The 20,609-nt window shown below is 41.2% G+C and overlaps 2 protein-coding genes across 3 annotated transcripts; both read right to left on the reverse strand.

Moving 5' to 3' along the window:
- Positions 1–3,354: 3,354 nt before the first annotated feature.
- LOC139908810 (uncharacterized) lies at positions 3,355–9,512 on the reverse strand. Of its 2 annotated transcripts, none has more exons than XM_071895639.2 (6): positions 9,095–9,512; positions 6,254–6,397; positions 5,428–5,507; positions 5,071–5,238; positions 4,754–4,936; positions 3,355–4,604 (listed from the first exon to the last, which is right to left on the reverse strand). In XM_071895639.2, exons 1-5 carry the CDS (start codon positions 9,330–9,332, stop codon positions 4,757–4,759), a joined length of 810 nt encoding a protein of 269 aa, XP_071751740.1. In that variant the 5' UTR covers positions 9,333–9,512; the 3' UTR covers positions 3,355–4,604; positions 4,754–4,756. The 2 variants fall into 2 exon arrangements, with proteins under 2 accessions (XP_071751740.1, XP_071751742.1); XM_071895641.2 differs by having other exon boundaries at positions 4,748–4,936.
- A 40-nt stretch (positions 9,513–9,552) lies between these two features.
- Positions 9,553–20,305, reverse strand: LOC139908806 (protein-glutamine gamma-glutamyltransferase K-like). The gene is made up of 14 exons (XM_071895633.2): positions 20,152–20,305; positions 16,766–17,052; positions 16,450–16,641; positions 14,207–14,458; positions 13,405–13,541; positions 13,178–13,285; positions 12,867–13,044; positions 12,610–12,748; positions 12,308–12,500; positions 11,978–12,131; positions 11,579–11,863; positions 10,694–10,854; positions 10,458–10,594; positions 9,553–10,325 (listed from the first exon to the last, which is right to left on the reverse strand). The coding sequence occupies exons 2-14, from the start codon at positions 17,049–17,051 to the stop codon at positions 10,175–10,177; spliced, it is 2,373 nt and encodes a 790-aa protein (XP_071751734.2). The 5' UTR covers position 17,052; positions 20,152–20,305; the 3' UTR covers positions 9,553–10,174.
- Positions 20,306–20,609: the final 304 nt, after the last annotated feature.

The raw sequence follows: 20,609 nt of genomic DNA on the forward strand, positions 1-20,609 counted from the left end.
GATACATCCTGTTCTTTTCTAATGACATAAAAAGAAGCAAAATAAAAACGACTAAATTTAAAAGGTCGTCCAGTTACATCCAGGGTTCCCACACATTTTCCTTTTCAAAAACCCATGCTTTTCCAGACTGAATTTTGAGACTGGATTTGTCTGTGTTCACTACTCGTGGCTGGGCACTTTGTCTAAACTTTTGCCGGACCGCTCAGCAGGCCGGCTAATAATAGTCAATGTCCCTAACTGACTCCCCATTATTGAAACGTGCATGCACGACTCTATGTCTGACTGACTCCCGGTGTTTCCCATACAAAGACTCATACTGGCAAGGCCGCCACAAAATCAAAAGTTGGTCAGTGTATAGAAATGGATTTAAATCGATCTGTAACACGCCTGATGTGCACATCACATCATGTCTGTAATTTGGCGATGCACAGACCAGCAGACCAGTAGCATTGTACTCAATCCAGCAAGCCTCCCGTTGTGAAAACTAAATGAAACTTAAAATTATATCCATGGAGCCACGAGATCTATCTTCTGGCCACATCTTAGTAACTCATTGGGAACAAAATCTGGGTATATGTCATGGCCACAACTTACTAACGCGTGGGAACGAGATCCTTATGTTGTGGGAACGACTTAGTAAAGTGTAACAGATCCAGGTCTCCACAGCACAAAGTGGGCCTTTGAGTAACATTCTTTTCCCAGGCATAAAGATGGCCCTTCACCTTTAAGGGTACACAACTGTCACAATGACGCTGATCAAGCCTAAGAAGTGGATTTTCCCCACCAGTCAGAGACATCTAAACTAAAATTTTCAGCGCTTATCTGCAAACATCTAGACTGCAACAGACCAGGGGCCAGTTGCATAAACATAGACCTAGTCTTAGACTTAAATGTGACCTTAAGTCAAACTTGCTATAGGCACTTTTACTTACCTGTTCCTACTATTTCTTAGTTGTAAATCCCTAATGGGTTGTTTATGTCTCCAAAGACTCACTCTCTTCTTCAGGTATTTCCAAAAACCAAAGATTTGCCATCTTGTATGAAACAGCTTCAGTATTTAAACTTCCCACTCTGACAGTTAGGCCGACTCGTTGTCATAACAACAAAATTATTAATTCAAGATTAGCCAGGGGGAAGGTGGATAACTTTCCTACCTCAAAATAAATCAGTCGTAATATTTAAGTAGGCTACACACAGTCTTAAATAGCCTAGTCCAACCTGAGAATCTAAGACCAGTCTAAGGCTTATAGACTAGTCTTAAACTAGCTTTATGCAACTGGCCCCCCTCACACACACACACAGACTCACACGCTGGATAAATTTGAGTAGTGCATTGTGAATGTTTATCATAAGATTTACATAAAAAAAATCTTTACATATTCAACACAAATAGTTGTCTTCGATGAGCCTGTGATATTGCAACATGGCTGCAACTGTCTTGTAAATTTAAGGGATATGTTTCAAATAATAACAATAAAAGAGTCACAAAAATATTTTGTATTAACAGTCACAATCTTGGGGACCATTCAGATTAAAATATTCCAAATAAAACAAAATAGGATTTAGTCTATAGCAAACACATGGAACAACAGTGTGTGTGTCATAGCATCATGTTCTTACGCTCTGTATTACACAAACAGGTCGCTCCTGCCTGAGACTGTAACATTACAGAAATATGTGAAATGCAAAAAATGACACACTAGGAATATCTGGAAAATGGGAAATACAGAATGCTCTCATCCCACAAATGTTTTGTGGCTCATTTTCTGCTAGCAACTTTTGCTTCAACTATATAATGACTTTGTACTTCAAAAATCTCTATCTCATCTGAAGTTAGGTTATGAAACGGCAACAAATTCAAATTGAAAAAGCTTGTGGTTAAAACCCTCATTAATTTTCCCATAGAGAAATGGACTACAGATTCAGGAGACTTATTGGGCAAAAAAGTAGTCATGCTTTTGTGCCCTATACTACCATGTCATTGCTGCATTATAACTTTACTCTAGTGGCTCAATACAGTCTCACTGATATGATGAAACCTCATCCCCTTTTGCAGCCTGATTACTTTTGACCTCACTGTGTATTCAGACAGCATGCAGAGGTGAGCGGCTCTGAAAACACTCAGCTGAGTATATAGAAAAGTCATTTTCCTAGCATGACTAGACTGATGCCACTTGGGATGATGAAGCACCACTCAGTCTCAGGTTGGATTTCCCCCTACTGTGCCTCCTTCTCTGAAAAGACCCAGACCAAGGCGCTTCAAAATATTTATTACACTTGGAGAAACTGCAGGGCTTCTGTCTGAATGTGGAACTTAATGCATCATCACTTCCTTTTCAAAAGGGAAAAATTAAACTTATCACACTGAATGAGGCTTTATTCTTGCATGCTGTTTTATCTCTTCACTGAGAAGCAATCTGCAGCAGTAGCTTGTATTACACATCACAGAGAACATTCTCTTCATAAAATGAATAACAGTACTAATATATGCTATGTCATATTGCAGTTATACTCTATGCACTAGTCAATTACATTATCATTGATACTCACCAGGAATACTGCAGTCTTCTGCTCATGTCAGTTTTCACATTTCAAGTTTTTATGGTCATCTGAGATTAACAGGAAAGTTTCAGTTCACACAGAAAGATACGCCATTTATTACCTTTACAGTATGAAAGGGCACGAGGGCATCCTGATGGCTTTCCATGCATTTCTCAATCAGCAATTAAGTTGGCTGATCAAGATATCTAGAATATTCATCTCAACTGAAACAACATGGTATATTTACATACAACCATTTAGATAAAATTAAAAGGCACTATTTTGTCAACAAATTAAAGAAAATCAACTTCTGAAATAATATCCTGTCTAAACAATGTCTAAAAAATGAGAACAGTTGCTCCCGGAATAATCCATCACAGTTGATGGTATGACACAAAGCACTGCTGTCTATTGGTTCACCAAGAGACAACTTTCCATCACCTCACTCACTTTCCCACATAGACACACCCTGCTGCATCCTCCATGTTGTTCTCCAAAGACAGGCCAGCGTCTGAAACCGTCACAGCAGGCAGCATCAAAAGGCTGTGAGATTCTGGGCTTGACCTGCTGCTTTAAAGCTGCTTTTGAATCAGAAGCAACTCATAATTGGGCAATCACAACTGAGGCTTTATTGACTGCTGAGAGAGTGCCTGCCACTGATAAAAAACCTTTTCAGCAGCACTGCTTTGACCATGTGGCGACTGCAATCTCATCTGCACATTAGCCATGAATTGGCAATGCACAGATGGAGAATGTGTCTGTATAAAGTCTTGCGTAGTGTGGAGGGTTCGGAGATTCAGTCAGATTGATGTCTTATTTTTTTGGAGTACAGGCAAAGATGACGGATGGGTAAGGGATTTCAATGCTCCTCTCGGCCTTTGTATAAAACTATCTGACAGACTCCAATAGTTATATTCCATGTGAGTTGCTCAACATTGAAACACTCTTCATGTCAGGCCAGAAACAGCAATCATTCCTTCCTGGGAAACACAGCCAGCTGTATGTTCCTAGGCTGTGTTTTGCCTAGTACTTGTCAGCCACAAATGTGCTCACTGAATCCAAACATTTCACACTGAGCCTCTTCTGCAGGGATTGAAATCAATGAAGCAGGGATCTCAAAACCAACAGTGGCATCTGGCTGCTTTGTGGTCCTGCAGTGTGTGGTGAGTGACAGCCACGTTTCCATAAAGCCGAGCTGTGCACCCTCGGCACACCCGCTGTCAAAGAAACCTGGTGTCTCCCTGGTACAGTACAGCCAGTCTCGGACAATGCCTGCAGAACCGCAACACAGAAATGAGCTTAAATCCGAACATCACTGGCTTATTGAAGTATTAAGAAAGATTTCCTGCTTCTGCAACACACACAGCCCACTGTGATTTCAGCTGTGCTTTATTGTCTGGTGGCATGTGAGCCGCAGCCAACACGGCATGTTTAACAGAGAGCGGATCCTGTAGAAGTAATCACGACTCAGATTTGTGTGCTGTAATTGAAATGAAGGAACCAGCAGAGCGAGCGGCAGATTCGCGCAGATAAAACATCTGCCACAGATGGAACGCGCGAGTCACAATGCCAGTAGTCTTCAAAGCAAAAAAAAAAAACGTGAAAAACACCCATGCAGATAAGGGAGCCAGCCAGTTGATAGGTGTAACAGTTGGTTGTTCAGCAACATGTGCCATCATTTTATCAGCAAATGCCATATTAGAATATTGAAAGGGGATATTTCCACATTCTGGAACAAAGAACACCAGGTCAGGGATTTGAAACACCTTTATGTCCGTCTTCTGCCAAGATTCATATAGGCTTGTAGGTGTATTAAATCTGTCTTCTTGAGCAGGCATGGAAACTATTACAACATCCTTCTGACCTTTTCCCTTCTTATTTTCAGGATATTCTGTTGTGATAATGTCATCTTTCAGCTCACAGAGAAGCAGATTTTTCAGGTTCTGGTTTTGACGCGCTGTATAGGTTTGCCATCATCGAAGCCATTCCAGTCTTCCATCTCCGATTCTTAGGCGTCCATAGTACAACGGCACAACATCACGGGGGATATTTATCTCTAGGAGCTGTAAGAAGAGAAACATATATCACAATAAATTCAAGGAAAACACACACAAGATTGAAATTTCGATCAAAGGGGTAAATCATTTCTTTCATCCTTGGCCAAACCCTGTTTACAAAGAAGCAACTTCTTCCATAAACAACTCACACGGACCCTTCAGTTGACTTCACTGTCTGAAGACTCCAAGGATCCATAAAGTTCTGACATTGCATCTTCTTTAACCAACACAAACTTCTCTCCGTCTTGCGTCACAACAAACTTTTCAACGTCTTCACACAGCGTGAGAGAAGAAGATTCCTCTATCTCTTCTTTCATCTCGTCTGGTAAATGTAGTGCCTGAGGTGAAAAATTGTGAAAAAAAAAAAAATGTTTTGAAGTTTTGAAGAGCAAGTGGATGAAACTGTAAACCTCCCTCCAAATCCTTTCACTTCTTTCTCTCAAAGGTATGACAAGCCCACAGATCTACTGACCTGTTCAGTAAATCCATGTGTGTGTGATATGCTGGCAGAGGGAGAGACATCAGGCTCTTCTTTAACTGTAACACACTGTATTTCTCCAAATGCCTGGTGGCTGTCTTGTATCAGAAATTCTTCCGTCTCCACCTTCACTTGCAATTCCCCGTGCAGCGACTGATAATCCTAGAAAGTACCAAAGTTCATAAGGTTAAGGCAGTCTGAGCTGATATCCGATCAAAACACCTCGAAGTATAAACAAGGGTAAATTTAAGTATTTTTAATTAAGTAAATTTGCTACATACACAGATAAATGACTATGTAATAAATACATTAAGAGAAACATCAGACTTGGTGGCCATGATGAAATCAAACCTGATCAAACTCCAAGCAATCTGCCATTTCATATCCTCCAGCGGTCTCTGCCAGCTTGTCGCAGGAGATCTGCACACGATCTATTAACACACATAAAACAATATGTGCAACAAATGTTGGCTGTCTTGGCAATTAGCAAGCAAAAGTATGAACCACAAAAACAGCATCCTGCAGGAATGAAATTAAGAGATTAACTTCTCCTACACAGAAAGAGAAGTGACAGAAGACAGCCTTAAAATTAAATTAAGGACACAGTTATGAAGCAGACCTTATATAAGTGTCTTTACTCCAGTGAGCACAAGGTTTAGTTCTATGTGGCTCACTGAATACACCCACAGAAGTTACCAGACTGATATCTTGTAACTCCATTTACATATGAAGCTTAATTAATAGGTTCCACATAGAGTTTTTTTTTTTTAAAGAGTACGGAGGAACAGGAGAGAAAGTTGTCGTGTGACTCAACCCCAGACCAGCAGGGCTGTGTAAGGATCCAGACTGAGATAAGGGTCCTCACCACCACACCACCGCTGGTATAAAAAGCACAGTATAAAAAGAGCCACCCACCCATTGTCAGTGTTTTGCAGCAGGCAACAAATGGAAAATTAGGCTGCTAAAAGTGTCATTTCAGAACAAGGAACAATTCCTAATTTGAATGCATTATGTAAAAGACCAGACTCAAACTGAAGTCTCCACAGGGGAGCCCACCCTCGCAGAGAACATAATCAACACTCACCCCACCACGACCTCTGACACACATAGCACAATTGTAGTTGATTTTCTGGAAGAGCTTAATTGGCTTAATGATATACAGCACATTTGTTTTTACCTTTGAAGTTTCTGTTTTCTAGTTTCTTGCTTCTCTTGTGTTGCCCACACCCTGCCTGGCCATCAGAGGTGAAATACTGGTCGCCCATATTAAGAGAAGGTATCCAGTCAGGATTTGAGACATCGTATAATGTGGCAGGGGCACCTGAAAAATTTAACAGATCGAGTTAACACCAGTGTTTCCTACACAAACTTTGAGATATCTGTGGCACTCCAACACAATATCAGACAGACCCGCCACAAACAGATTTCCCAGACTGGCAAAATAACAAAATCAACATTACCTTTTCAGTTACAACAGTCTTTTTCCATTGCACTGTGTTTACACTGTATTATGCACCTCAGCCTAGCCCAAAGTAAGCCAAGAACCTGTTGGAAACACACAGCAATCTCTACTTGCTGCTTGCATTATCACTGTAGGGAGTCTTTTTTAAACAGAACTCCTTGCAGTGTCTTTGATATGCCAGTAACTGTTTCAGCTGCTCATTCTTTTAAATGGGTTTGTGTTTATTTACTGTTATCAGCAACACTTTCCAACTACTATTGGATCATAAATTCAATTAATCTAAGCCCAGCAAGACATGAAAAAATGAAAATACAATCCTTCCACAACCACCTGAAAATATTCTGATTAGTGATAGCTACCTATCTTTAGATAGTGGTCATATGAAATAAGATAAAATAAGATTAGATAGCACTTTATTAATCCCCTTGAGGAAATTCAGGATTGGGTTATTCTTTTGCACCTTGCCTGCAGCATCGAGCTCAAGTCCTGGGACCAGTGCAAATCTCCAAGGAGTTACTGAATGGCAGATGGGCTGATTACTTAATGCATAGGTAAATTGCTAGTAGGGGTGGGCCGACTGATTGGACAAAACAAGTTATCCGGTTTCACCGAGTACGATTGCCATCTGAGCGTTTTGGGCTTCCATTCTAGAAAACTAGAGTAGCCAGGGGCAACATGAATTCTTATGAGGAGCTTCCCTTAGGGATTTATAGACCAACGAAGTGTTGTCGTCATTTCGGGGATGCCGGATCATTCCTCGTTCCTTTTATTAACAATTAAATAAATCCATATTAAATCCAAAGATCTTATCCAAAATAGTCAGTGTTGGTGTCGGATGTGGCAATGGACCCGGAATCCCTTATTTGGGCAGAAAATTTACGTGCTTCGGTGGTCTATTAACGACAACTATATGTCAGCGGCACCAAAGACAATGAAGGTTTGGAGGTTTTGGATTTTGAAACACTAAACAATACTTAAATACTTAAAACTAATTGGCTCATTAAATTTTTACAGAACCAAGATTGCACCTGGAATACCTTTTCTAAGCACCTGTGGATAAGATGCCAATTAAATTGTCCAGATTTTATAAGCAAGCACTAATAGTATGGACATGAGCTTATAAACACAATTTCTCTCTACATAGATTTTTGATGAAGATATTCAATTTAAACACAATACATTGTTCATCCAGAAATGGTCCTTTGGTTAGACAACTTTTGAATGAAAGTGGCTTATTACATATAATTTCTACATACATTTAAGATTACTATTAGGCTACATCAAAGGAATAATCCATAGTATTCGACACCATTCCAAAAGTCGCTCTGCTCTGCAGGTGTTCAACTCTCTGGATGTAACAACACACTTGAAGGAGCAGAGGGAATATAATATATTGGTAATGTGAATGTGTTAAGGGATAGATGTAGCAATAAGCAAATTAGAAATATTATTACAGAAAATTATTTTACTCCAGCTAGATTTTTCTGGTCATATATTTTGGCGATCTGAACTGGAGTAGGCATGGAGGATTTCAGACCTTATTAACTATTGAGTTAATAAGGTGAAAGAGGTTTCATTTAAAAAAAACTGTATAGAAACTGTATATATAAACTATATAGAATATATCCTGTGGAACATGTTCTAAAGGGTTTAAACTGAGTATTTACTAGTCGTGTGACTTTTGTGCATTGAACAAAGAAACAATATTTCATTTGTTTTATCATTGTGTTTACACTAAAGTCTGTCCAAAAAAACTGGCAAAGTGATTGCTCTGTGTGGAAATGATGTGATTTATTTTGACGATAATGTAATGGAGAAGGATGTTTAACTCACTTGTTTATAATTCTTGGTAAATCTCATATCCACAAAAAGAAATTAACTAACTCAAAACCTAATTTTACCCACTGGTGAAATTAAGCATAATAGCACTACTTTAGATAAGGAACAAAAAAAGCTATAAGATAGTTGAATAATTCCCTGGCACTTTCCTCTTTTTGTTGTATTTTTTATTTGTAAATGTGTTTTGTTTTGTTAATGTGTCCTATTAATGTGTTCAATAAAAAAAAAACAAAAAAAAAACAGTGAGATCAGCTGAGTGAACGTCACGTGATCAAAACGTCGTATGGCATACGGAAGTGCTAACATTAGCCACTTAGCTTAGCAGCTAACTTCAAACAACTGCTTATTCAGGATAAGATTACCTGCCGGCTTGTCAAACCACTTGCTAGGGTCTGAATAAAGCTGAGCAAGAACACGGAGTGGTTACAGGTTTAGGTCAAAGGTAGAAAAGGTTAAGTTTTTTATGCACAGTGATGGGCTGGGATTAGCGTTAGCCAAAATGTTAGCAATACGTTCGTTTGGATCGAATGTGGGGATCGAACTCGGGTACCTGTTCCATCACGAGCTCGCTCTCATTAGCTAAACCTAATAAACACCTACATTGATGAGCCTAGGTGTTAATATTACGCTACCACCACTGGTAATACTACTCAGATGAACGCATTTGAGTTCGCCTACTGACTAACTTCATTATTGGCTTTACAACACGTCACTCACCCTTGATGAAATGATCGGAGCAGATACGGTATTGATCATATTGATAGTGGTAGTTGCTCTGCTTCAGGTTCAGGTTCTTCCTTCTCAGCGCTTGCAGCCACCCTGCTCGTCGTTTGATGGTCAACAGACGCGTCTTCTCGCCTTGGTGGCTCACTATGCTCGGTATTCTGTAAAATGATTTCTTAAGCCCTTTCCCAGAACGGTTTGAGCACCCTACCACCGCGCAAAAATTAGGCATTTTTGCCGCTAGATCCTCTACCTCTACTGTACCTTTTCATTGTTTTGTTGTCACTCTTCCAACATGGCGGTGCGCCCCCGTAACTATTGGCAACCACTGTCCAAACAGTCCGTGACAGGTCATCACGAGGGAGACACCGCTACGGAAAGCAACACACAAGTTGTACACACAGAATGTGCACTGCAATCTGCAATATCAATAAATGACCACACTTGGCATCTTGAATTCATCACTTTTTATGTTGATGCAAGAGCATTTACATTGGTGTGAGACATTTAAATAAAATGAACTATACTGTCAACACATTGTCATACGAATAAAAATAAATACATTTATAAATACATACAATAATGTCAACTAACAAACTGCCTTTACAAAATCACAACTCGTTCATTTAAGCTGCCATTCTGTCCAACCTCTGCAAACACTGTAGGAATCTCAGGAATCGTAGGTGCATCATGATAGGACATGCATACTGTACAAATGTGCTATAAGATCTTCCTTATTAAAAGTAAATAGAACTTGATGTAGGCTAAGTTAATACTGATTTCACAGAATATAAAACATTATGCCACAATATCTTATTCTAAGATGTAATCCTATGAGCAACACACAATTGTCATGTTTTCATATGTATTATCTCTTTGTTCTATTAGTAAACTTAATCAACTCTAAACTCTAAATACTTTGTTTTCTACAGAAATTGCATAAATAAGGAGAGAGACTTCTCCACAAAAAAAAAAGAAAGAAAATCTGAGTCAGTGCTTTGGGGAAGACATGGCTGTCAACATCCAGTGTGAAAGTGCCTCAGTTTCCAAACCGACCAACAAGGGCCTATGGAGTCACTGTGCTTTTTCCTGCACCATGATGTCGGTTACGCCATGAACCTGTGTGATCTGCTTGCAGTCCAGTGAAGCCAGTAATTTCCTTGGTCCAGGCAGGGTGGGGACGAAGTGCTCAGTCAGAGTCTTGGAGGCACGGCTGCCAATATCGCTGAGGGTGGGATAGGAAATGACAGTGACAATCACAACGTGATACGGTGTGTGTGTGGGAGAGAAAGATAGACAAGGTAGATGGGGAAAAAATGGCAAGGAAAGTGAGCAAGATAGAGATTTTTCTCCTTACCCGAAAGCAATCTTTCGAGCACTCAGCAGGCCTAGTCCTTCCACGTGGATTATCACTCCTTTCAGCACCCGTGGGAGCGGATTGGTAAAGGAGATCTCTGCTGCCATCTTTGCCCCTACCATGGCCTCCCCGATTGGCTGCGTGGGAGGGAAACAAAAGAAACAAAGTAGGAAAACGTCAGAACTGGAATAGCCTTTTACCATAATCTCTCCAGTAATATTTTCATTTTGGCTCACCTTTATGATGAGGTCTGGAGTCCTGAGTCGGAAGCTGAACTGCATGGCCAGGACCTGCTGTGTTTCAGTGACCCGTCCCGACAGCGTCAGCATCAGAGCGGCCTGGTCCACTAGCTGGTCCTGGTAGTCTTTGTACTCGAGGGTCCACTCCAAAGACTTCACTGTAGACAGGGGATGACAACCAAAGTAAGATAAGGGTGAGAGTTCTGGTCTGTGATTTCATGATAATGTACTGTATGTTTCTTCTTCCTACAGGTGATTCCTCCTTGTTACTACCTCTCTCTCTCACACACACACACACACACACACACACACAGAAAAAAATGCCAGATGGAGAAAACAAGTGTATCCACTCTTATATTAGATTGTGTTCAATATTGAATCTTGATGTCTTTTTGTGATGTTTTGTGAATTGAGTCGTGGTTGATTAAAATGTTCTTGGTCATCTTCAGTGTCAACTTATCTTACAATATCTGCTGAGGATATGTACTGATTTATGAATTTACAGGTTGCGTGATCTAGGCTATTTAACACATTTAACACACACACACACACATTATAGTCTATTGTGTAGTGCGAACTTGAAGCTAGATACAAAACACACAGTTCATTGTTAATGTCTGTAAATTGTAAATACTCCTGATTATTAAAGAAACAGAGTCTCCACTTCCCTTCTGTTCATTGGTAGTTGTATGGTGAGAGAAAAGCCTGTGCACACTGCTACAGTAATGAAACACTTGATGTTGTCACTAGTAAGATGTGATTAAAAAACAGCCCTGGGCCAGTTAATCTTTGCGTCATCACTGGCAAGAAATAAAGTATTTTCTTACTGCTGTTAATGTACTTGCAGAAAACCCACTCTCACTGAGCAGGAGCTCCACTCACCCTCACTGGGCAGCAGTTCCACCTCTGTTGTGTCCTTTCTGACCGTGGCCTTGTGCACACCGGTGTAGTACATGACTGCCACCTGGCTGTGGAGGAGGATTTTGCGATGCTGCGTACTGCTGTTTCGCAACACAATAGTCAGCTCTGCATCGCCTCCCATGCGAGGACCTTCGCCATCCAAGGTCACATCGACAGAGACGTCCTCTGCTGTGGGAGAGGAGTAGGTTTCTGGCTTGGAGCCGTAGCGAGAGGCTGTTTCCACAGCAATGCGCTCCTCCTCTGTGCCTGAGAATAACAAAAATATAGAGCTTAATCAATAAGCAACATCAATACCTGTAATCCAATGCCTGTAATTTTCCCCAAATTGTATTTTAGTGTCAATGCTTTATTCGATGATACCTTCAGGGTATTTGTAAAGGTGTGTGATATCATCGCGCTCATCAGAGCCAACAGCCTTGGTGCTGATGAAGTGGCCCACAGCCTTTTTCTCACTGTGAATTTGACTGAAGGTCCCATCTAGGTTCCTCTGCCAGTAGATTTTATCACTGTTCACCTACAGGTGCACACAGAAAAAGAGAGAGAGAGAGGTTAGCTAATGAGACTGCAAATGTCTGTGTTGTAATGGTGTGAAGACAATATTTTCCACAAATGTTTCAAAAGGCTAGGAGAGAATTTGAGTTAAGAAATGTCTATGAGGAGAGAGTAAGGGGAATTGTGTGATACACCAACCTCAGCAAAGACGAAGGGAGTGTCATGTTTGAGGTACACCTGCCCGTTGCGGACAGCAGCGACCGAGGCGGGGCCGCAGCGGAAGGTGCCCTGGCTGGTCTCCTGAGGCGTGGCGTCAACAGCCTGCCAGCCTCCCATGCCTGGAGGCAAGTCCAGACGGGCCATCCAGCAGTCGTTCCACACATGGAAGTTCCTAGAGGAGAAGAGGTGAACGTCAGGTTTCGTAAACTAGAGAGTGATGCGGATTACAGGTAAAAGTGTGTTATGAGTGAAACAGCATGACAAAGAGTGACAGAACGCACCAGACAGAGTCGGCGTTGAGGTGATCTAAAGGCTCCAGGTTCTCATCAAAGTACACATCTGTCGTCAAAGAGACGTCCGTGTCGTGGGCGGAGTTGAAATTGGTGACGCTACGACTGGGAATGCCCAAACACCGTAACACTGCAGAGAAGATGGAGATGTGAAGGGTCAGAGATCAGTGTGTGGCACTCACACACACTGTCACATACACACACAAACATAACGTCACATGAACACACATAGTTGAAAAACAGCTAACCTGTATTGGTAACACCGGAAAAGACCCAGCACTGGCCATATTTGACAGGAGTGCCTCCGCTCTTATGGTAGTTCTTCAGAATTTCCACACTGCCGCTCCAAACTGTTGGAGAATTTCCATCTGAATAGTTTCCAGACCAGTTCCCCTCCACGACGCCGCGGTCATCAGGGGAGTTGATCTGGATGAGGAAAGTGGAGGAGTTGCTATATATTGGCATCACATGAACAGAAATATGAGGATAGCTCTGGTGTTAAATGTTTTTAACAGTTGCAATCCATGTGTTTCTGTGCGTGCAGCTGGTGTAGTCTCACCATGGCTGAGACGACTCGCACCACATTAACAGGTTCTCCCCATCCAGATGGAGGTGTCCCACTCTTTTCCAGGACGTACAGGCAAGCGGCAAGAACCCCCTCATCAAACTAATGCCAAAACAGAGAAAAGAGAAGGAGAGTGGGGAGAGAGAATCAGTTGGCTCTACTCAATTCATTCACCATTCATCATCAAACACGGATGTGGGGAGACCACACAGTCAACTCACCTGTCCATAGTTCCATGTCCGAACTCCTATTTGTTTCTCTGTGCCATAGTAGAGTCTGCCGACGTCGTTCATAACATACTCCTTCCTCTCATCCATCTCATCCATCCTCTCTTCAGCATCCATGAAAACTGTGTCATCTGATAGAAGGAGTGAGAACATATTTTTCTCTAAAATGGGAAATAACTCCAACATGAGATCGGTTTCAACAGTGGGTAGGCTGGACTATTTCTCTCTGAGCTTCTATAGTAGGGTCTATGGTATACTGTATATTAGCTGGCAAGGTTCAGCTTTTGTTTTCTCATATTCTTGCTCACAGTTCTGTGTGTCAGAAGCAACAATAGCACACTACTGGCTGACACCTGTATTTATAATCTCAGTGAATGGGTTATTATGGCATAACGCCGTATCCTCAAAAAAGAGGGGCCACTGAGTGAAATACGCAAGAGAAATTGTTCTGAATTTATGTCAGTCAACCTTTTAACCATGCAAGCAGGAGTGTGGATGGATGGCTGTCAATCTTGACAATGCTGTGTTTTCCCAATTCTTATATTCTTGTTGCAATTCACTAGAAGGCACTCCATGATTCAACTGGTCGATAGCGAACCCCAGCCTATGTCCTCAATTTTATCATGCTTACATATCAACCTTGTATGTGACTTGCATGGTTAGGTTCGGTTGCACTGAACCACTCAGAGATCCAGTTCAAACAGCCACAGATCTATTTCTTGTGTAAATGTATGTGTGTGAGGGAAGGGCTCTATTAATCTCATGTAAAAATTTAACTTTTTTATCCCATATTTACCTTCACACCAGGGGTTGAACAGCATGTAGATGTCATTGGTTGGGTCGTGTGTGGAGGTGGCCTCGCCTTTTGGGCAACGTGTTGCCACAGTGAGTTGGTATCGGCCAATGACGGCTGTAGGTAGAGAGTTGACGGACAGCTTTATCCTGTTGCCATCCTGTTTCACAATCGCAGCTTCCCAGCGATCGTCCTCCAAGTGTTCCACCAGAGGAATGATAACATGGGTTCCCTTTGACACTGTTGGCAGGGCCCCTAGGGAGACACACACCACAGGGATGTTAAGTATGAGGACAGAGGCAAATGCACTATCAGTTTGACCGATTTCAGATGTAATAAGGAATATAGGAATATAATGTAGTGCATTAAAGGCATACAATGTTGCTGACGTTGTGGAAAACCATGCCCCAACAGAAGCCCCCAGTTTTTTTTCCAACTTCAGAAACACCATCTTCCCTCAGTTTGTACTAAGCCACACCTGCATTCCTACCTTGTGGGGTGTGTTTGAGTAAACAGAGGCAAAATAGAAACAGCCCCGGATGCTCACTCTCGCTCCGTCACATGCAAACGCGCTTACACACACACTCTCACACACACACACACACACACACACACACTTATTCTGCATGTCATGACGGCATCTGATCTCCATGCTGCTGTACTATAAATGGAATCTCAGCCTAGGCACCAGTTTACTGTGCAGCTATTACTGAACTGCCTGTCATGCACCAGTCTGACTACTGCTGTAACTGCACATTATCCACTGTATCATAGGTGTAGACATGAAAATATTAAACAAAAAAAATGAGAACAAAATAACATACTGCATAATTAGACTTAAGAAGTCTGTTTAAAAAATGAAGAGAAAATGGTGACGTCATCTCTGAAAAACATGACAGCTGACATCAAAGTAAAAATCACTATTATTAAATCACTATACTACTATTATTGACATTATCTTGACCACTTTACTTACAAAACAGTAAGTACAATTTAGAGGATTTCATTCATGTTCAGTACTGAGCAATGAACATAAGGAAAAATTGTATTTTGAAATGAGACCTTTTAATAATTCTCTCCAAGCTTTATTTCCTACAACATGCAGCTGTAATTGTAGGATCTATATTCTTCTGTGTGCCGTCCTCTCTGTCTTGCAACATTCAACACAGAGAGAAATGATCAATGGGAAAATAGGCAGCGGGTAAGTCTCTGAGAGGCAGTAGTAGGAGTGCTGATGGTGAATTGTCAGTGGAAGAGGGTTTTTAGTTAGGGCAGGACTATGAGAGACTAGGCTTCTGTAAAACACTCTCCCTGGAGCATGGTTGCTATGCTCCAGGGAGAACGACTCCAGAATAGTTACCATAGCAATAGCAACCAAAAATCTCTCTCTGTCTCTCTCTCTCTTTCTCTCCCTCTCTCTCTCTCTCTCTCTCTCTCACACACACACACACACACACACACACATGCAATGCACACAAATGCATAGACACATTAACATTTGCAAACATGAGCATAAAAAACAGATGTGCATTGTCTCCCTCTTGCTTTGTACGTCTTGTTTCCCTCCCACAGCGGACTTCCCATCCCCCTTCTCTCCATCCCATGACTCCTAGAAAAAGGGAACTCTTATCATGCGCACCTCTGCACAGGGTTTCTTAAGAGGGGCAGCAGGCAGGCAGGGAGGCACGTGAGCGCACTTTGGCCAGGGTGGCTTGTGGCCATCCAGTTTCCCACTTGGCCACTCAAGATTAGAGGCCAGTATAAATGGAATTGGTATTTATAAGCATGTCTGTTGCCTGCAGAATGTGAAAACCTTTTACATGTGAATCTATTTTAGTGTTGCAAGAGTCCACCAGATTGTCTAATTCATTCACAAAACATGATCAGTCCAAATGAGGGCACTTGATAGAAAGATCTTTTTCTTTTGTCTGCTCAATCAAATCAAAAAACATTTCAACATTTTCAAAGTTTTGGTATTCATAGTATTCTGTTCCATCAGTACACGGCCATCTTGGTAGGAAAATAACAGGTGACTGTAATTAATTAAGATTATAATCAAATGACAGTAACAGCCAATGAGATATGAGTATGGTAAAGCACCATATTGGTAAGAAATGCATGTGACATCATGGGAATACTACGAATACTTATATTGGAGAATATTTTGCAAAGTTAACTGTAACATTCAAATTCAGTGTATTAAAAATGTTTGCTGATGAAGATTTCTGTCAGGGAGTCTGACTGACCTATTTTAAGTTCCAGATGAAGTTGGTCGGTCTTGGAGTTGAAAGGTCGTGAGAGGTCAAGCCACATCTGGAAAGTCTGTCCCCGGCGGATGATGAGGTCATTGCCGTGGTAAAGATCTGTGTGATGCTCCTTGCGGTTCTGCCCCGATTTGTTTTTCATCAGGTCTACCGATCGCACTTTCAGAAGGAGTTCTGCGAAAACAGATGCATGTACATGAGAGAAGGAAATCTATGGGTGACACTATAAGGGGGTCAAGGGTGTCATTATTTTGTTTGACGGATGATACGATCGTGAGCTTTCAAAAGCGCCAGTTACCGTCAAGCTCTGCATCACCATTCACAGGCTTCTCGCCGTTCACCCCTTCATCCTTGTCCACCTCGTCGATCCCGGTGACCACCGTGTCTGTAACGTCGTCGTCGTTTGGCCTGGGACAGCAGCAAGGGCAGACCTTACGCAGCCAGCGGCGACACGCCCCTTGCTCAGCATCCTCTGCTTCTAGTTCTTCCTTTTCTTCCTCTGTGTCCTCCTCCCATCCAAGAGTGACAGCTGGGAACCGGCCGACTGCAGATCTGTTTCTGATTGACCGTGTTTCTACAGGCATCCTGAGAAAAAGAAAAAGAAAATGGGTATGGTAAAATAAGTTAATAAGACCTCTGCCATCAGGCTCTTGCTATAGACCCACCAGGATTAAGAGTAACAGGTTTAAGCATTCATTCATACCCTCCGCAATTACCCTGTTGAACTCTAAATATGATGATGCTGGACTCTGAAAGCTGGTCTGGGGTGTGTATTTGTTTTTTTTTAATAGTTTTTAATTAGTCTTAAATATTTTTCAATTCAGGGAAGTGCAATAGACTAATGTATATTATGTCATGAGTGCATGCTTGCTGTTGTTTTAATACCTGACTTTTCTCTGTGAGACAATAAGGATAAACTTTGAAGAGCTAGATTACAATAACTCCTAATATGAAAATGATAATCTAATCTGACAATCATTTAAGTTTCTTTCTCCATCCACTGTGCAAGAAAGTTGTATTGTACCTATAGATTAGAGGAGTACATTATTCCAAATTATACTATGGAACATTCATAACAAACAGCTAGCTAGCAAAGGTATTTACATTAATATCCCTACTCTACTTTTAATAGAAGCTGAATTTTGGTTATTGGTTATTGGCTACTAGGTGTCAACACTCTACTAAACAGCCAGGTAGCAAAGCCAAATGCCATAGCTAAAATACACATTTTTATGATACAACCTACTAGAAAGAGGAACTGATCTTTTGTTTGCATTCAGAATAAAAAACTGTTATGAGTAGAAATATTCATTTGATCATCCAACACTGCCTGCTGCTGAACAGATTAAACTGGTCACAGTAGGATCAGATCAGCCTAGATTTGTGAACATAAACAAGTCTGCCTCTTGGCGTGAAATAGAAAAACTAAACTATTAACTCTGTGTTGCCATCAACACACATCTGGAGCTGCTCTACTGACGATGAATTAGAGTCTGATTTCTGAGTGTTGTGACAGTATCCAGGTTGATTTTCTGGGGAGATGAGCACACTCCACCCGTTTTGCTATGATGAAATAAACTTAATTTGAGTGTAAAAGCTCAAACAAATACTTGATCAATTTAAAAAAAACCTTTTGCCACCTCATGACACCAAAGATTAGAATCTTGATTCTGCGGTTTGTAGCATGTTTATTTCACATGTTCACAAATCCCGGGTGAAGTGTCCAAGAATCAAAGAACAACATTTAGGAATTCTGCTGGATTTTAACTATAAGATGCTTCAAATTCACATCTTCACACCCATGCACGACTGGTAGTTTTCTTGTCCTCTCTTCTTCAATTCTCCTTTATTCACCCCAATTGTAAGGACCTTTGTAGAGACCTCTCCAGTAACTGCTATGGTCCCCCTGAAAGCCTTTCCCACACTTTCTGCATTCCTCGGCCTCAGTGACAGTAACATGGTGCCATAACAGGCTCTGATGAAGCAATACCAACACAGGGCACAATGGACTCTTTCCTTATTCATATGCCAATGAAGATACTCAAGAAAGAAGTTGAGACAGTGAATATAAGTCGCAGACACGATGGAAGGTAAGTGAACGTCTCCACCCAGCTCAGGCGAGGCTCATAAAACAGAAAAAAATCCAATATCGAAACAATTTGACTATAAGGACGCATAAGTACATAAGATGACACTTGATATACTTTTGAATGATGAACTGGACATGAACTTGAAAACTATGAAGTCTCGATGGGACGCCAAAATTGAACAAAGGGCGAGCCCATACAAACTGTTTGTAAGTGAAAATGGAATCCACCTCAGCCTCAGTGCCAAAAATATAAGGAGGGTCGAGGAGAAAGACTGCATGGAATGGGAATGTGCTCCACATGGCAGGGATTACAGTCTGCTTGCAGTGTATCTTGGCCCAGAAACAGGATTCACACACACACACACACACACACACACACACACACACAAGTCAATACACTTCTTCCTTGCTGCATCTGACAATCTGTTAAATGACACAGATATTTGCACAATCTACTCGCCTGAACCGCAGAGAGAGTGGCACTGTGTGACACGGAGTGAAAGTTGAGATGTCCGACAACTGAACCCAGTATGATTGATGAAATTCTCACTTAATCCACCTCATCTGCTCTGCTGCGTCAAAACTACTCAGACCAGACTTTCTCAGACTCCCTACTGGACTGCTGGACTGCGTTGCTCCTTTCTGGCTGTGTGCATCCAACATCTGATCTCACAGCAACATGTACAAGTGAATTGGTCATGTTTACAGATTTGGCAAGCTCGGTGTCTTCAAGGTCACCAATCAATTCAAATCAAATGGGGGCTAGCTTTACTCACATTACGTTAGCAACAGATATGTCACACGCATGTGCTACTCATCAAAGTAGAATATTTTCCTTGAGGAGGGTGGTGATCCAGTAAACATCTCTCATCTACACCCATGACCCGTTGCCTTGGGGCCACGGTGCTCAAGCCAAAAAAACAGAATTAAAGCATTCACTGTGTTCAGTTTCAACACACAAGCACTGAGTTTAAAACTCTGAGCCAAATAAGTTTAAATGTTTTTCCCTTTGCGCCTACAAGCATTTAGCTTGGGCATTTGACTTGTCTCTTTAGCAGATAACTGTAACACACTGTTGAAGTCAGTTTGGAATATATTGTGTGAGTGTGAGTAGTCTGCATTGACCGGAGCATACACCTGACTAGACATTACTACAGAGATTTGGCTGCTGTTGATAATGTTCTATTGTCTCCATAATTGTGATTTAAGTGTGTAAAGGAAGAAAATAGGCTATATCAAATTTTAAAACATTGTCTCACAGACTTATTGATGCCATAAGTGGTACCCTGTGAAACTTCATTAACATAATGTTGGCATGGCAATATGAAGTCAATTAACATCTTTCTTATAGGGCAACATCCCCTTTTCCTATGAATTTATGGTCACACAAAAAAAGGAATCTGATTATACACTTTTAAGAATACAGGTTCAAGTACATTTGGATGTTAATTGAGTTAAAAACTGTCTACAGCATTTAAAGTTATAAATTATAACCACCCTCATCAAATTGGTGAGATGAGATCATTAACACTGTCATTGGCTACAGACCAAGCTACACGTGAAACAAATAAAAAATAATAAAAATTCACACTCACTCAGTTCAGCAACAGTAGATGTGATAATGCAGTGAAGGAATGATAATCTTCGTCAGTTGTCCTCGCGTGGTGTTTAAGTGTTTGACAAATACAAGTTCAGACCTCCTTTTAAACTTGAAGACTGTGGCACGCCTTCCTCGGTCTAATGCGTCACAGCAGGTTTATAACGCGTTACAGTAACGCCAGTACTTTTCATAGGAACGACAGTGTGAAAAGTGGGTAGTTATCACCCCCTCTTAATATCAAATTGAAGTTGAATTATGCAGAAAGTTTGGTTCGTTTTGAAGGTGAAATTAGTCGCCGTCCTCTCACAATAGAAGAGAAATGGCAGAAAAGTTCGCTTACTCCAGGTGGAAATAGTCACACTACTTCGATTTTATCAAGCAAAACACTAGATACGCTAATTGGTTTCTCTGGTCATTCACAGGAGAGGCAAAATTATCTTGAGTTATCCCCAC

Source organism: Centroberyx gerrardi, chromosome 9 (genome assembly GCF_048128805.1).
Source record: "Centroberyx gerrardi isolate f3 chromosome 9, fCenGer3.hap1.cur.20231027, whole genome shotgun sequence".
Taxonomy (NCBI): Eukaryota; Metazoa; Chordata; class Actinopteri; order Beryciformes; family Berycidae; genus Centroberyx; species Centroberyx gerrardi.

Excerpts from the sequence above, each read along its gene's own strand:
- LOC139908806 (XM_071895633.2), bottom strand. The coding sequence starts at position 17,051 with ATGCCTGTAGAAACACGGTCAATCAGAAACAGATCTGCAGTCGGCCGG. Across the intron at positions 14,459-16,449 it reads TCATCTGGAACTTAAAATAG|GGGCCCTGCCAACAGTGTCA; the intron begins GTCAGTCAGACT and ends GTGTCTCCCTAG. Across the intron at positions 13,542-14,206 it reads GTTCAACCCCTGGTGTGAAG|ATGACACAGTTTTCATGGAT; the intron begins GTAAATATGGGA and ends TCCTTCTATCAG.
- LOC139908810 (XM_071895639.2), bottom strand. The coding sequence starts at position 9,332 with ATGCCTAATTTTTGCGCGGTGGTAGGGTGCTCAAACCGTTCTGGGAAA. Across the intron at positions 6,398-9,094 it reads CTCCGATCATTTCATCAAGG|GTGCCCCTGCCACATTATAC; the intron begins GTGAGTGACGTG and ends TAAATTTTTCAG. Across the intron at positions 4,937-5,070 it reads CACATGGATTTACTGAACAG|GCACTACATTTACCAGACGA; the intron begins GTCAGTAGATCT and ends TTTTCACCTCAG.